The sequence below is a fragment of the Mauremys reevesii genome, linkage group 11, assembly GCF_016161935.1.
Source record: "Mauremys reevesii isolate NIE-2019 linkage group 11, ASM1616193v1, whole genome shotgun sequence".
NCBI lineage: Eukaryota > Metazoa > Chordata > Testudines > Geoemydidae > Mauremys > Mauremys reevesii.
The window spans coordinates 271113-289096 of record NC_052633.1 but is presented as its reverse complement, the minus strand read 5'-3'; the positions used below and the strand labels follow the sequence as shown (position 1 = coordinate 289096).

General features: G+C 40.7%; 1 protein-coding gene across 5 annotated transcripts in view; it reads right to left on the bottom strand.

The window, feature by feature from the left end:
* The window catches only part of PCNT (pericentrin), a 228943-nt gene that overhangs the window by 132157 nt on the left and 78802 nt on the right, over nt 1-17984 (bottom strand). For all 5 annotated transcript variants that reach the window (XM_039495311.1, XM_039495308.1, XM_039495309.1 and 2 more), the window contains 9 exons: nt 14183-14238; nt 13825-13999; nt 10363-10499; nt 9656-9767; nt 5212-5476; nt 4819-4906; nt 3866-4082; nt 2041-2279; nt 341-816 (listed from right to left, as the gene is read on the bottom strand). In XM_039495311.1, the coding sequence (XP_039351245.1) occupies nt 341-816; nt 2041-2279; nt 3866-4082; nt 4819-4906; nt 5212-5476; nt 9656-9767; nt 10363-10499; nt 13825-13999; nt 14183-14238 (1765 nt within the window). The remainder of the gene's footprint in view (nt 1-340; nt 817-2040; nt 2280-3865; nt 4083-4818; nt 4907-5211; nt 5477-9655; nt 9768-10362; nt 10500-13824; nt 14000-14182; nt 14239-17984) is intronic.

Here is a 17984-nt window from a genome sequence, read left to right as displayed (position 1 = left end):
AGAAAGCAACTGAGGGATGAACAGAAAGCAACTGAGGGAGGCAGGGCTGGATGTTCCCCTTCCCTTCTACTAGCAGATTAGAAGTACAAAACTGAAGTTTCCATTTGTTTCTATATGTAATACTGTAGTGATTATTTTTTAATAATTGCTGGTCTTAGTGTGTATTTATATGAAGTAAAATCTAGCAGTGAGACTTCATGGATAACACTACCACTCCTTGCTAAAATAATGCATGTTGTCATATTTAGATAATTTTGGTGCCACCAAGTGGCAAAATTATTAATTGCCATTTCTTATGAGGTTTTAAATCAAGAACAGTAAAAACCAATTAATTACATACTTGTTCTGTGCTTCCATAAGTTTAGCTGCACATTCCTCTTGAAGCTCAAATGTGGCTTTTTCCAAATCTTTTTCCATGAGTGTCTTGGCAGCTTGCAGTTCGCTATCATACTGCGCCTGAGCTTTCTGTGTAGTCTGCATACTTGCCAAGCTATCCTCTAGCTGCTGCAAACTGTTCTGCTGCTCCTTTAGGGACTTCTCCAATTCTACAATTCTGGCAGCCTGCTGATCCTGAAGCTGATTCATTTCAGCTTCACGAAGTTCAAACTTCTTTTGCAAAGTTTGCTTCTCACACTCTGCCTTGTCTTCAAGTTCTGTACGTAACCATGATAACTTCTCTTCAGCTTTGATCCTCAGGTCCTCTCTTTCACACTTCCATTCCTCCTCCTTTTCTTTGTGCACTTGTTCCATTTGCTGGACCTCTTCTCTAGCTCTTTTTAATTCGTTCTTGTGATCATCAACAAGTCTACATTTTATCTATGAACATTACAAAAATAGATAAAGGTAATAATTAGAGATATACTGATCTCCTAGAACTGGAAGGGACCTTGAAAGGTCATCAAGTCCAGCCCCCTGCCTTCACTAGCAGGACCAATTTTTGCCCCAGATCCCTAAGTGGCCTCCTCAAGGATTGAACTCACAACCCTGGGTTTAGCAGGCCAATGCTCAAACCACTGAGCTATCCCTCCCCCCAAGGTGAGACCATATCAACTGGAAATGTTCAGAATAAAATACTCTTATTAGCCATTTAAACTCCTACAGGTGGAATCTCTGTGGACCACTGTAGTCTTCAGAGATTTGACTGGTCATAAGGTCCTGGGTTTACCACCATATTTTCAACAGCTAAATGACATTAAAAGACAGCTAAAATGCATTAAACATTTTACTTTTCTACATAAGCAATTGCAGGAATGTTATAGAACTGTGAATAGGAGGAGGAGATCTGTGTGACAGTGACTGGTGAACAAGAAGAGAAAAAAGATGGCCCACAGGACACGCTGCATGAAAAGGTGGGCCACCACACACAAAAAATTAACATTTTACCATCTTCTAAGAACCATATAAATACTCAAATCTTGTGCTCAGGTCAGCTTGCAAAGCGAAAAACAAGATTTAGGTGTCAATTTGTTGATGCCTTATTTAAGTTAAAGCACTATTAAGAATACCAAAAGAGTAGTAAAGGAAGATTTAAATAATGACTAAACTCCAAAAAAAACATTTTCACATCACATGCCCTAAAGCATGAATTTAAGTCTTTCAACATTTGTCTAAGATCCTCCTCCTCTCATTCCCTATACTTGCCATTATGTCAGTCACAAGGGGAAACAAGCATAGCATACACTTTAGAGCCTAATCTTTCTGCAGGTTAGGGCGCAAAAAACAAATAAATATGAAATGGTATTAATGTAATTTCAAATGTGGCAAAGGTTGAAGAATAGGGGTGATTTAAGTTCCTATGAAACTGCTCAACTTCAGCCTTTACATATGCATCACCCAGTTGCAGACCCAACTCATCAGAACATTACAAGGTTTTAGCTATGCAACTCTCATTAATACTAAGACCCACTACAGACAAGAAAGTTCAGATTTTAAGTATCGTTCCAGTCACTATTCCCATTAATTTTGCTTCACGCCTGGCAGATGTTGTATTTGACATAGTTATGTCATATTAAATACAAAAAACAAACTAATACATACTACCTTTTCCATCTCCTCTTTCAGCTGGGTCTCATGCTGGACACCAATGTCTTTGAGTTTAGTAATCTCTCTCTCTAAGTGTTGTATTTCTCCTTGCAGTTCTGCAATGTGCTGTTTCTCAGACTGAAGGAGGGAGAGTTTAGCTTTGTGCTCATTCTCCAGCACACATACTCGTTCAGCAACCTCTGTTTCAACCTGGCGTGCTGCATCTTGAGCACTCTGTAGACGCAGCTTGGTAATTTCTGGATTGACGGTGGAAAAAAACATTTTGCAGTTTGTTTTAATGGGTCTTGATCATTCATAAAAGTAAAAAAATGAAACTCAGTCATAACAGTAAAATAGTAAACACATCAATGGCTCTCTCCATTTCAAGTCTACCAAGAAGTACTTAATAAAATGTTTCCACTTACATTTCTTATAATGGTCCCTTCTGGCACTAGAATCCATGAACTTCAATAATCATCTATGAACTACCTTTTAATCTACTATACATTATCACCACCTATGAAGCCTATCAGCATCTCAAATATAAATGGTAGAAGGAACAGGTCATAACTTTTTCAGAGCCTAGTGGATAGTGAGGTGGCAGATTTTCTGAAGATGAAATATTCTCTCAGCTCAAGCATATCCTCAGTAAACAACAAACAATATTTATAAACACAACCTCCCCTAAAATAGCAAAAAAGCAGCTTTGCCAAAAATTAGCAGGATAATGAATTTTTAATTTGAACAGTTTGTCCAGTATCTCACATTAGAGATTGCTGAATAACAGAAATATAGTACACTTTTTATAAATGATTTGATAAATAGCAAATTAAATAACACCTGACTGATAGTATTCAACCAACTCTACTCACAGGAGAACATGGCTATCTTTCAGGGTACGGATGCCAAGTCCAAAAAGCTTTGCTCTCACATATACCCTCTGAGAGAGGAAATACATCTCCTCCCCACACCTCCATGGCACATGTAAAATATATATAAAAACCTCTTGAAATTGCTTTGCACTATTTTAGTATAAATAGGTTAGAAGCAGCATGTTTCTTCCAGGAAAAAAGGGACAGTGGTAAGAAATTGCATAAAACGTTGCTTACGCCCATACAGAACATTCCTTCTTTAACTTACTTATACAACAGTAGTAAAGTAGCAAAAGATTTGGGTTTTTAGCAGGGGATTATTTCTTTAGCTTGAGCTCTCTGGCCAATTTTTAAAGTAATATTTTCCTGACTTTTAATATAATTCTCTCTCCCACAAAGCTGTGTGAATTATCTGGACCAACGAAGAAACTTACCAATGGAATATGCAAGGAAAACAGTGAACTCTACTGTACACTAAGTGCTATTAAAGCCATAAAAATCAAAAAGTGAAGAGATATGGAACTAGATTTTTTCCCTCCAGTCTCTGTCTGCTAGTGGTCTAGGTGTTTCTTGTAACACTAAAGTAGAGAAATTTTCAGAAAGAAGAAGTGCAACAACTTGACAGGGCCCTTCTAAGCATCAAATATGGCAAGTTACATACATGAGACACTCCTGTGGTAATCGTTCCTCAGCTGTAGTTCATTATATTCTAGAAACTCATATTTAGGACTCTACAGCAGGAATATTCATGAAAATGAAGATAAAGATGTTCAAAAGAATCATAAAAACAAACGAATTCTCAGTACCATTATTAACAAGTTTAAAGTGCTAGATTTCGTTTATGTAATTCCAAACTAATTTCGAATTTTCATATTCCTTCAAATAATCCTTTAAAGCCTAAAGATAAAAAAAGGGTTTTGACAATCCAAGAAGCTTTCCATTTTACACATGAACCTGCAAGTACATCTGACCTTTGATGTGCTCTTCTGAAAGCTTGGCACGGAGCTGTTCAAGATCTAGACAATGTTTCTTTTTTAATTCCTCAATTTCTGAAATATATCTGTCTGAGAGATCCATCTTCATCTTCATCAGGTCCTCCTTATATTGGAGTGCGAGGGAAGATCTTAAGGAGTCTAGTTCATGTCTGTGTTTTTCCTCCAATTGCAGTCGCAAACAAGTAAGTTCTTCCTGCAGAAAACACACATTCAGAACAGAGACGGATACCTTTATCCTTCAGATCATTAGGCTAAAGAATTAATTTGACAGTAAGTGCACATAGCATATTGTAAACATACAAGTTCACTTACCAGTCTGCCTCCTCAGAACATTCTTGCTTCTACACCCACCTCTACCTCCTCAACTCTGGGAGTAGAAGGATCCCTAGAAGGCCTAACTCTGCTTACACAGCCATGCTACCGCAAGGTAAAGTAGAGCTCCAGGAGCTGCCAGAGGATCTAGGAGAGCGGGAAATGCCTGTAGGCACCGGAGTAGGGAGCTTGTCAAGTGTTTTGACACTAACATAGGGGAAGGAGAGTGCTTATAATATCATTTGTATTACCACAGCACCTAGAAGCCCTACTCTTGGACCAGGACCCCGTTGTTGCACTCAGCCAGGGGCCACATAGGGGTAAGGACTTCCCAAGCGCCATGGCAACTCTTGAAACACTTATCTCTAAAGCAGCAAGTCACAAAAAAGCAAAAAATGCATCAAAAACATCCTTTGTTCACTTATTTTGTCAAGTTGTATAGTTTTGTAAGACAATACCTTATAGTATACTTGGTAAAAACAACAATACAATAGTAATACAAGACCTCAGTATAGCATCTGCTATTAAAACCATGCTAACAGGTGTCAAGCAACTGTCATGTTTTTGTGCAGATTTTTAAACGTGCACTATCATTTTTGTTGAAATTGACACTTCACCTTGTGCTGCTCCAGTTGCTGAGTTAGTTGGTTAAGTGTATCCCTTCTCTCTTTTTCACTTGCCTCTTCTAAAAGTGTGACTGAGGAGCTGAGCAGAGAAAAGGGATTTAGAAAATTAACTTGAACACTCACTTTATAAAATGTAGAATTAGAAGAATTTATTGATTCTTAAGATATCAGAGTATACGTACGTACAGACCAGCATCTAGTCAAATACTCCTGAATAACCATTTCGACAAGAACCTGTCTGCATCCATTACTAACATTCACCCTGGAGTTTCTGACCTCCCACCACCAATCCAAATACACACACACAGCCTAAAGTCTTTTCTAGGAAAGGAAAGTTGAGTGTGTTTTGTCACAGATGAGATTAAAGAAAAGAACAGTCATCACCTGATATCTAAAGGCTGATCTTGACTAATCTCTGACTCCAACAAAGAGTATTCCTTTAATTCTTGTAGCCTCTGATGCAGCAGAGTTAATTCTTCTCTGTAGTTTTCTTCAGCTGCCCCTAGTTTCTCTTCAAAATAAATTCTCAGTTGTTCCAATTCAGTTTCATGTTCGCTTCTTCTTTGCTGCCGCTGCTGTTCAAAGTCTTGCTTTAAACGTTCTATTTCATCCACATGTGATGTGCGAGCCAGAAGCTGTTCTTTTAACTCTGGGAAGAAGATGGAAAAAAAAACCCAATACCTTTAACCTTGTTTTTACACAAAAACAAAAAAAACCACAAACACTTTGGACTCAATCACAGATCCTATGAAAATGAACCGTATTTTGGGTGGGGAGAAAAGCACAGAACCAAACAGGCTGCGTCAGAAAGAGTCATGCCTTCAAAGACATAATGCCAATGCCTCAACATTTTTTGGGAGGGTTAGCAGAGCAAGTCTTGCTACACCTTAAACTGAGTACAAATTAAGGGGTGAGAGAGCAGAGAAAACATAGCCACGACCCCATTTACCCCACACTTAGGCCTGGTCTAGCAACATCTAGCAACATCATTCAGGACTGAGAATCTGTAAAATGGGGATTATGATACTGACCTCCTTTGTAAAGCATGTTTTGATCTACTGATGTAAAGCACTATATAACAGCTAGGGATGATGATGATGATGCAGAGCCCTGCAATGGGGGTTGAACCCTGCACCTTCTAGTGCTCCCATGAAGCAGGAGTAAGACAAATTACTGTAGCTGCTTTGAACTAAATTGATTTACCCCAGAAACAGCCTTCCTAGCACAAACTACTTTGAAAAATGTAAATCTAACAATTAAATGTAAATGTAATCTTGTCAAAGGACTTGCTGATAAATTGGCCAAGTGTGGACTAATCCCCATCATGTAAAAATGTTAGAATGCCATGGCTTTGTTGAGTACAGTGTGGTCAGGATTCTTGTCACCTAGAATGATGAGATAACACCTATAAAGGATAACTGTCTTCAATCAATTACAGTTCTTGTAGGAAGCCAAGAGAATAGTAGATGAAGGAGACTCATAGGTTTCTGTATACATGAACTTTCAAAAGGGCTTTGCTGAAGTCCCTCACTAGTGGCTCTGATAGATTAGGAACTGGTGAAGAGGTAGAAAACAAAGGACAGATTAGTAGTGGGATGCATCATGGGTCAATAGGAGGACCAACTAATTAGAAGAGGGCAGGAACATAAAGGAGGCAAAGTTGCAGACAATTATTTACATTATTCAAGAATATAATTTCAGAGGGATTAAGAAAGATAGATACTGGGAAACAGGGCTTATGGAATTCAGTATGTACTGGAAGGAATAATTAGAACTCTACATAAATGCTGATGTATTCTAAAAAACAGCTGTCTTCTCAGGAAGAAAACATGGGTGTCACTGTGGACAGCTCAATGTGCTGTGAGAAGGGGCAGGGAAAGGGCTAGCTGAGAAAAGAAAAAAGGAAACTAAGTTATTCAGGGCTATTAAGAAAGAGAATGGATAATCAATCTGTCATTATATAAATCCAGAGCATGCCCTCACCTGGAGCCCTCGGTCACATTCTGATCACACCGTCTCATATCAGATGAAGCAGAAATAGAAGAAGGTCCACAGAATGGTAATAGTAGTGATTAGAAGCATGAAAAGATATTAATGTTTGATAGGGTTAGGACCACTTTAGTTTAGACAGCAAATATGACAGAGCTACAGAAAATAATAAAGAGCACAGAAGTCAGGCACCCTTTCTTATTTACCTTGGTAATTCAAGAACAAGGAGGACCCCATGTAGTCAAAAACCCACAAACTCAAATCTGATAAAATGATTTTTTTTTTTAAAAAACCAACACCACATAATTAGCCTGTGCAACCTGTTACCACCAGATATTATGGAATCTAGGTTCCAAAAGCAGACTGGACAGCTACACTAATTTGAATATATACAATTACATTTCCAGACAAAAGACAATGACATATCCTTAACTATGCCAAGTAGAGACATCGCAAGTGAACTAACATCTAAACTGCATAATCCCAATAAAGCTGCATGCTAATACAACTAATGGCAAAAGCACAGTCTTCTGAGGTCTTTTTCATTCTTACATCAATTGTGCAACACTTTGTGCACATACAAGTGTGGCCATGTCACACACCATCTAATCAAAAGGCACCAGCTCTCTGAACAATCCATTTATAAAATTAATGATGTATACAGCTGTAGAACATGTACGTTAAGCTCTAAGTTAACAAAACTTTTCTTTTAAGACAATTCTCATTCAGGAGATGTCTATAGTACACTGACTATAAAATGAATGCTATCAATGGCAGATTTTACCATCACTCCACTCTCTGCTTTCTCTACCTTACACTTACATTTCAGCATAGCTGCATTCAGACATTTCCATAAGACCAACTTTTCTTTAAAAAGCATGCAATACTTATGACTTTCCAAGACCTCCGTGACTTCTGCAGCAGCCCATGCGGCTGGCCTGGGAGCCACCTGAGCAGCTCAGGCAGCCCCTGGGCCAGTCGCACCAGCTGCTGCTGGGGCGCGGGCTCAGGGCTGTGGATTGGGGTGCGGGGCAGTGCTTACTTGGGGGCAGGGGGGCTCCCCAGAAGGCTGACAGGAACTCCCCTGCCTCAGCTCCTAGCTCCACATGCTGCCTCCACCTGCAGGCACCACCCCCGCAGCTCCCATTGGCCGAGGTTCCCAGCCAATGAGAGCTACAGATCCGGAGGTTGGGGCAGAGCGGAGGCAGCACGTGGAACTAGAGCTGGAGGGCACCGTTTCCCCAGCCCCACAAACCCTCCCCACCCAAACACCCACGGCACCCCCTCGAGGCCGCTTCCCCGAGCACCCACGGCGCACACACACATCCAGTTTTAGTCAGGGGTATATAGTAAAAGTTATGAACAGGACATGGGCCATGAAATTTTGTTTACTGCCCGTGACCTGTCCATGACTTTTACTAAAAATACCTGTGACAAAAACGTAACTTTACTTATGGTTACATTACATGCTGCATTGCAAATATACTGGGACAGAATAAATGTTTTGTTGTAATTTTTATGAGTTAGTATCTTGTTTGAGAACTACAAATTTAAACTCACTTTCCTGGCTTTTAAATGTTTGCTCTTCTGCTTGTTGGTTTTGGAGGTTAATTATTTTTCAAAACCCAAACATTCTTGAAAAGCTAATATACACTTAAAATCACAGGCTGACACTGGCAACATTAATTCTAGCATAAAGAATTTTGTCTGGAAATTTCCCTTTTAAAAAAAACCAAAAACACCCTTAACTTGTGACCTTGGAGAGCAAGGAGATTGGACATTTCCCCCACGAGGTCTGCAGAAGGAGAGGACACTCACTTCTGCTCACCTCAAACATCAGCAGGATAAGAGAGAGCCCTGTAAGGGATGAGCAGGTGAGAGGATCCCTTGCTAGGAACACACAGTTTGCAAGAAGGGGAGAACAAAGGGATTGTGGGGGCATTCTTCCTCCCTCCCAGTGGATCTTCTAGGGATGAAAGGACTAAGCATTAAAATGACCACCTGAATACTAATGAATCCCTTTAATTTTAAGATGCAATTCCAGAATCCGTGTCCACCTCAATTCAAATCTACTATGAAACCCTATTTCAGCTTCAGAACTAATCTAACCTATGCCTTTGTTCACAAATTTTAAAGTGGGCCAAGATCAGGGTAATGATAAACAGCCAAATGACAAGTGTTATGAGTGGGCAGTAGGGATTACTGCCATCAATATTTCATGTTGATTTATATCTTTAAAACCCCTCCACATATTGTGCATAATACTATTTGACATAACTGTGTTCCTATTGCTGCTATCCCTCTTCCTCCCTCCCCTTCATTTGTTTGTTACACCACATTGCATCTCATCTTAAATTTAATTTTAAGATTTAAGGGGCTGTATTTTACTACCTGTTTGTAATCTGTCAAACGCTACAGGTCCTCTGGTTACTAATGAAACAGACAGAAAATAGCAGTGGCAGTGACAGCAGCAGTGATAAAAGCTCAGCTGCAACTTCAGCTTTGGCACAGATACCACCACACCATAATTTGATACAATAAAATTGTAGGGCATCTCTGCCTTCATACTTCAGGACAAATTATAAACCACCAGAACAGGATTGAAACTTTCCCCATAGGCATGGTATTCCCTACTTGAGGGTTTTAAACCTTATTCTGAAGCATCTGGTACTAGCCAGAAACTGAATTAAATGGACCATTCATCTAATCCTGTATGACAACTCCTGCTGTATGCTCCTGTGACTGAATGCCTGTTCAATACATTTTGTTAAAAACTGTTTCACACGCAGCGTTGTTCTAGGTGAGCTAAGGCAAGAACCGAAATGTGTTTCAATCATACCACTAAGCTCCTGTCGACTTGCTCGTGTGCTATCAAGCTGAGACCAAAGCTGTTTGATTTCTTCTTGTGATCGAGTTTTTAATTCTTCATATGTGGCCTGAAGTTTCTCCATCTACGAAAGACGCATTAAGAATTATTATTTTTTTTAGTTTTAATAGCTGCCTATTTTCATGTCTTAGAAACAGCTAAGCTGCTAATGGGTGGAAATGCTATAGTACCATCCAGACCGTGGGTTCACAGCAGAGGCTGGTGCAGACACAAACACATAACTCCTCTATGAACATCCCTTTAATTGAGACAAATGAGGGAGCCATCCACTTATGTCATGACTGGTGACACTACGAATGTGGTGAACAAAATAACTGAGAAAAATATAGGAATCAGTAACAAACTATATTAAATAAGAACTATGGTAAAGATTTGATTAAATTGCAGGAAAGGCCACATCAGCAGATCTTGCAATGTGTTACATAGAGTTAAGTCCAGCTAAAAAACTATGAATACTATTGATTTGTGTTTCATGCTCTTAATTTTGACCTAAAAAACAACAGAAAACATACATCAAGCTACATTTCCCCTTAAAAAAAAAAATCTAAATTTTAAATACAGAAGAGTGGCCCACATTATTTAATAACACTTGTGGCTCCTAACTACTATGCCACTTACCTAATTCATATCAAACATTCAAAACAAAAAATCTTATTAACCTCCTGCTGCATCTCCTGTTCTCTTTCCTTGCTTTTCCTTTTCAGGTTTTCTAGACATTGGTCATGTTCCGTCTGCAGCTGTTCACGTAGTTTTGTAATTGCCATCTGGTGTTCATTCTCCAGGTTTTCATATTTCACTACAAAACAAAGTTAGTGCTGTTACATTACTAGATTAGACTTTTTTTCTTGTGAACTACCTAATGCAACATCAGTTTTGTGACTAATTAAAGCACAAAATTATGAATCCAGGCCAATAAGCTAATAGGCTAGCTATTAGCCTTTCTTTAAGGCATTCTCTATCTAGGTTAATAACTGACAGGGCCATTACAACCTTGTGAAAGGCACCAACTGGCTAGCTCAGCACAAGCACTTATACCACAATAATGAGCACGCTAAGAACTGTAACAGTAAAGAAATGCAGGAGGTGGAAACTTTGAATTTCCACACAGAGCCTTAAGGTCCACTGTGTGAAATGCCATCAGCAGGTGGTGTGGTCCTCAGGGAGGACACCAGAGGCGGCTACCTGAAGATGAAACATATGTAAGAGACAATGCCATAATAAACAGCAGCAGCCTTAAATGCACAGGTAACACATTTCTCCAGAGAACCTCTCATTCACAATGTTGCTGGCAGCCTGGACTGGAAGGGCAAGAAGAAATAGTTGGGACTGAAAAGCACTTCTGCTACCAGCACAAACAGTTGCAGAAGAAGGAAGGCAGACAAGGACAGAGAAGGGGGCTAATTTAGCTACAACGAGTCAGGAAAAAGATCTTGGAGTCATCGTGGATAGTTCTCTGAAGATGTCCACGCAGCGTGCAGAGGCAGTCAAAAAAGCAAACAGGATGTTAGGAATCATTAAAAAGAGGATAGAGAATAAGACTGAGAATATATTATTGCCCGTATATAAATCCATGGTACGCCCACATCTCGAATACTGTGTACAGATGTGGTCTCCTCACCTCAAAAAAGATATTCTAGCACTAGAAAAGGTTCAGAAAAGGGCAACTAAAATGTTTAGGGGTTTGGAGAGGGTCCCATATGAGGAAAGATTAAAGAGGCTAGGACTCTTCAGCTTGGAAAAGAGGAGACTAAGGGAGGATATGATAGAGGTATATAAAATCATGAGTGATGTTGAGAAAGTGGATAAGGAAAAGTTATTTACTTATTCCTATAATACAAGAACTAGGGGTCACCAAATGAAATTAATAGGCAGCAGGTTTAAAACAAATAAAAGGAAGTTCTTCTTCACGCAGCGCACAGTCAACTTGTGGAACTCCTTACCTGAGGAGGTTGTGAAGGCTAGGACTATAACAGTGGTCAAAAGAGAACTTGATAAATTCATGGTGGCTAAGTCCATAAATGGCTATTAGCCAGGATGGGTAAGGAATGGTGTCCCTAGCCTCTGTTTGTCAGAGGATGGAGATGGATGGCAGGAGAGAGATCACTTGATCATTGCCTGTTAGGTTCGCTCCCTCTGGGGCACCTGGCATTGGCCACTGTCGGTAGACAGATACTGGGCTAGATGGACCTTTGGTCTGACCCGGTACGGCCGTTCTTATTATGTTCTTATGTAACGGCAGATACACTCACCTCAAACACATAGGAGCACTTGGAAGATTCATGGCAGCTGGAGTCAATCCCACCACATAAGTGAGCTCTCCCTAAGCAAAATGGACCTGCCACCTGCTTCTCCTCAACAGACCTTTGCTCTGCCACAGAGAGGAAACCCTGCCTGCAAGTCATTCCCACCCAGCCACAATGCAGTGACAGAAATGATTCTGTCACATACAGATAGCTGGACTGTGCACTCTGGGGGAACAAGTAAAACATCAACAGGAGACTGGGGAGGAAGAGGCTCATAGGTAGGTTCCTTCACAGCAGCCAGAGAACTGCTAGCAGGACAGTAAAAGCATCCAATGCTATGCATGGGTAACAGGATGGAGCTTATATCTCAAGGCTGGTTTTGCTGCATTCCAGCTGGCACAAAGTTCCCCAGTGCCAGGTACCCTGAAGCCAACTTTCCATTTATTTGAAATAGTTGCCATTTCCCCTGGCTCTCACCTATGAGGTACCTCAGAGGACATATGGCTCCAAAACCAACTGGCTAGTTCTGCCCCCTTCACTTCCAGCTATGCCTCTTGCTGATAGAATTCTCCAAAGGCAAGGGCTTCAGGAGCCCTTCACACTCACATTTCAGACTCCTAAAAGCAGCAAAAAATTTTCACACATGTGGTCATTTATTCACCCTGGCCCTCACTCTTCTGAGTAGTGAGGCTTTCAGTTACTCTGCTGTTTAAGGAAGGTAACTTTTGAGACAATTATTTTAAAGAACTGCCAAAATCTATCATAGGTTCATATTGTTAAGATCCAAACAGGATCTGGCTGTTCGGAATGCCATCTGGAAATCTTTAAATCAAGCAAAACACTCACTGAAATTAATGGAAGTTTTGCCTAATTAAGAGACTCAGAGACTATCATAGACTAATGTCAGAAGGAATCATCATGATCATCTAGTCCGGGGGATCTCAAACTTCATTGCAACCCCCTTCTGACAACAAAAATTACTATACAACCCCCAGAGGGTGGACCACAGCCTGAGCCGCACTACCCCAGACAAGGGGGCCAAAGCCCGAGCCCAAGGGCTTCAGCCCCAGGCAGGCGGCCTGTAACCTGAGTCTTGCCACCCAGGGCTGAAGCTCTCAGGCTTCAGCCCCAGGTAGTGGGGCTTGGGGTTCAGCTTTGCCCCCAAGCTCCAGCAACTCTAAGCCAACCCTGGCGACCCCATTAAAATGGGATCACAGCCCACTTTGGGGTCCCAACCCACAGTTTGAGAACCGCTGATCTAGTCTGACCTGTTGCACCTTGCAGGCCATAAAGCCTCAACCACCCACTCCTGTAATAGACCCATAATCTCTGGCTGAATTTCTGAAGTCCTCAAATTTTGATTTAAGGACTTCTAACTACAGAGAATCCACAATTTACTCTAATTCAACAGCACAAATGACTTGTGCCCCATGCTGAAGGATTCGGCCCTCAATTGACAGCAAAATTGTAGCCTGCAGTCTTGTTGTAGCTATGTTGGTCCCAGGGTGAGACACACACAATGTGGGTGAGATAATATCTTTTATTAGACCAACTTCTGTAAATTGTAGGCACTTAACCTTTTTTATATTTGTGGAAAAAATGCATTCTGGGTTTTCACGTTAAGTTTGCTACAATTACAACTACACACTAGCCAATGTGGCTTATCAGCCTTTATATTTAAGATGTAGTCACTTTGTAACCGCTAATTTCTGAACAATTACAGGTCATGGGCACGGTTCTAACTGCAAATGTTAAAATTGAAAAATGATTGCTGTTTTATATGCACTGTACAACTCCTAAAGGTACTCTAGCCAGTTTTAATCCCTCACAATAAATATCTTGCAACAAAGCTAATGCTTCCCAAAGCATAACACTTACTTTCCACCTGCTCTTTTTTAAGAGACAGACTCTTCCGCTCCTCTTTAACTCCTTCTAGTTCCAATTTCAGAGTTTTCTGCAGTTCACCCATTTCAGTCTGATGTTTTTCAGATAGCTCCTCACGGATGTTTTTTAAACACGTTTCGGTCTTCAGTGCCCAATCTCCTTTAAGAGTCTAACAGAACAAGATAGGTGCATTAGTAAAGCAGTTAAGAGTATTTTTTTTCTGCTTCTTTTTATTTTATATCACATTTATTTGCCCTTTCAAAAATGTTATAATAGAAAAGAGAAGAGATCATGGCAGCTTTGATTTACAGTACAGTTTCATCTTGTCCAGTATACAGTATGGAACTTATACCTCCAGTGTCTGGATGTGTTTCTTTTCCATTTCCAATTCTATTTTCTTCCTCTCATCTGCAAAATAAAATCTGTTTACTAAACAAACCAGTAAGAAACATTTGGGGTCTAATGACATTTTAAAATACAGAAAGACCTACTTTATTTTAAACATCACATTCAAGTGTGAAAGTAGAATGAATTATATTGTAAAAATAAGAATGGATTAAAGAAATGTTGTATGTACCTTTAAGCAGAAATAAGAAATATTGAAATACAGGTGCCAGGAAAAGAAACATTAGGCATAAACAATGGTGCTAATGGCAAAACATTAACAGAAGATTGGTAATAGTAAGGAAATAAGATATGCATGTCTAGCCCAGGTAAACTTATCAGATTCTGCTATCTTGTTAAGTTCTCGCCCTTTTATCTGTATAAATAAGATAGTTTGTGTCCTGCATGGTGCTCACATTATCTGGGTGTTATTAGCAGAGCGCTGTGCTAATAAAACAGAGTGGTCTGACAAACTGTCCTGAGTCTAACTTTGTCACAAGGCTTGAATTAAGGAGTTACATAGCAGTATGATGTACCACCATCTCTCTTAAAACTGCTCCCTTATATGCCAGAGTGTCAGCTCTTATTTTATAGGAATAAGCATCTAGCTTGTTTCAGTTGCAAAGAAAACCATGGAGATGTAAATTTAGCATAACTGGTCCAGCAATGTTTGCCCAAGTACACAGAGAGCAGGACACCATTAGAGAGGTGTAAACTGCCCCATTCATTTCAGTAGTGTTAACTTAGATGCCCAATAACAACATTTCAGATGCCAACATTGCTAATGACTTCACTGTGCAAAGAATGCAAGAAAGAGGAGGGAGAATCATATTGCAAAAATCTGCACAAATTTACTGAAAGTGGCATCTTATTTTAACCATGGGGGGTGGTAATCCCATTTCCCTTAATGAAAAAGGAGCCAGAGTGCAACAGTGCATCTGAGCTGCTCCAAAGGAGCTCTGCGGAGCACACAGATATATGCACACTTAATCTGGGGGGAGGGGGCAGCCCAAGGAGTTCAAAGAACACTCACAATCATATTTTGAGTGTCTGTATGATGCAGTGCAAGGGGCATACCGAGGTCTCAAGTGGATGGGGCTTATTTTGCCAGCAGAACTTGGGAGAGAACACTTACTGTCCTCCCTCAATTCTACCCCGATCAAAATAATATTTCAAGCTGCTACTCACATGTCATAAGCCTATGTGACCAAAAAACAAGCATTGTGTGTGGAAGGGAAGTGGAAATATTCCTTTTACTATCTATCAGCCAGAGCCACTACATAGCTAAAGTTTCCATTACAAATTTGATTTCAACCCTTGCACCTGTCACCTCCCCCTCCAAAATGTACAGTGTGTAAAAATTTGCTGAGAGATTTTTTTCTAGCAAATTTGAAGTAAATGTGGAACGCGTTATCTAATTTATCACATCAAATTTTAAAAATAGACTTGTTCAGAGTCTTAAAAATCTAAAAAAGAGAAACAGTTTACTGAACTCATCTAGTAGAGATCTAGTGCATAGGACCAAAGTTTAATTGATAAAATCAATTTAAAGAGCTATATACATTTTAAATATCATTATCAGAATGGGTCAGTGGAAGTTGCAAAGCTAATTTTGGCTCATCAGTAGCTCCAGAGACAGGAACAGAAGCAGAAGGCAGCAACTAGTGAGAAAAAGAACCCCACTCTCTGAGTCTCCTACACAGAGCATGGGGGAGGGAGGATGATGCTATTTTTTGGATCACTACCTGAAGGCTGCTTCCCCCCACCAAAAGTTCTCTATACCCCGTCCCAACCACATCCCATTCCTCAGCTCTTTGCATAACATGTCTGACGGTCTAAAGGAAAAGAGGGAGAGAAACTGGAGAAAGTAGAGGGCTTGAAGGAAGGAAACTGGATGATTTTCCCTTCCCTCCTTCACACTGGGCTCCTGAAGTCTCCAGCAAGTGAGACCCAACAGCGAACCTGAAGAGGATTGTCAGCCTCCTTCCACCACCACTTTCAGCAGCCTTAGCATCACAGGCTGAGGAACTTGTTAAAGATTAAAACAGAGAGAGTCCTAAGGCTCTGAGAGGCTGACCACTAGCCTCAGAAGCTTCACATGAGGATGGGAGTCCTAGCAAGCAGCTAAGGCCAAAGGAGGCACTTCTCAGCAGAAGTACCCTAAGACACACAGGAGGTGTGAGAGAGAGATGTTATGCAAAACTTTTTCTAAAGAAGAACTCAGTATTTCACTCTCACTCTTCCCAGTGGAGATGCACTTGTCCTCAAACAAGTCTCATGCATCACCTCTACCCAAAAAACAGCTGAGGACAGGGCACAGACTTCAACCCTGACACACACTGAAATTCCACAATGCAGAAGTCTCCCTTCACTATAAGCATAAGGGACTGCTTCATTGAACTGGGGGAGGGGGGGAGAGAAAGACAGATCAGCCTCCTCAATATTCTCTGATGACACCTGTAGGCCTCAGCTATTTCCACGAATTGAGACAGCTGCCTGTTGGCTCTCAAACAAATTGTCGTTGCAGTTCAAAGGAAGCAATGACTTGCTCAAGGAGTCATTGTCTGTGTCAAGAAGCACCAGAGTGGCATGTAGAAGCACAAAGAGCAAAACCTCATTGCAATTTCAGCAATTCCAACAGTCTAGCTTGATGGTGTTAAAACAGTCCTGTAGAATGTTTCACCAAACCTACGCCACCAAGGGCAACACTGATACAGATTTGTAACTCATCTGGGACTCTTGACTCTGGTTCTCCAGCTGAAGCTTTCAGTACCGTCTAGGTAGACTTCTCACTTAATTTCTAGGTACTGGGAGGGAAAGCCAGGAGAATCTTCAGGTACTTGCTCCAAAAACACAACAATGAACCTGGTGCTGACTCAAGATAAGGCAAAAGCTTATGTGGTACAGCTGATAACCGCAGCTGGCACCAACCGACGTCTGATCCGGAGCAAAGCATAAGAGTTGAAATTCAAAGTCAAAGACACAGATGAGCCTAATACTACGTGTGAGAACACCAGAAGTTTCAGAAATAAATTTTGAAAAGAACAGATGACTGAAGAGCCTGTTGTTTAAAAGTATATTTCTGGTAGAATAAAGGTTGACAAGATGACAAAATATGTGATGCAGCAATCTAGAAGGTTGTCGTCTCTGAAGATGTTTAGAAAGAAACTGTTGATTGACTGGAGCACCAGTCTACAGGGATAACATAAGATGATTATGCTAGAACCAATGAGTTTAGAAACCTGAGTTTGGAGGAGGTCTTCAACCTGTGATGCAGGGAGGGATAGCTCAGTGGTTTGACCATTGGCCTGCTAAACTCAGAGTTGTGAGCTCAATCCTTGAGGGGGCCATTTAGGGAGCTGGGGCAAAAATCTGTCTGGGGATTGGTTCTGCTTTGAGCAGGAGGTTGGACTAGATGACCTCCTGAGGTCCCTTCCAACCCTGATATTCTACAAATGGGCAACTATCACAGCTATATCTTTGGAAATCAAGGCTTTATATCCAAGGCAGGCCTAAATCTCTTGAACATATAATGCCTGACCCTGTTCCTACTGCAGTCAATACCAGTTTTCAAAGATTTCAACAGGGACAAGAACAGGCCACAGGACAGACCAAAAAGAGGCTATGTTTACACTATGGGGAATATAGTGGTCCAGCTATGGGGCTGTAGCTATACTGTCATAGCCCCATAGTGTAGATGCAGAAATGAGGTTTGTGTGTCGCTGTAAGAACGCTACCTTCCTAACCGACAGTAGCTGTGTTGCTCATTC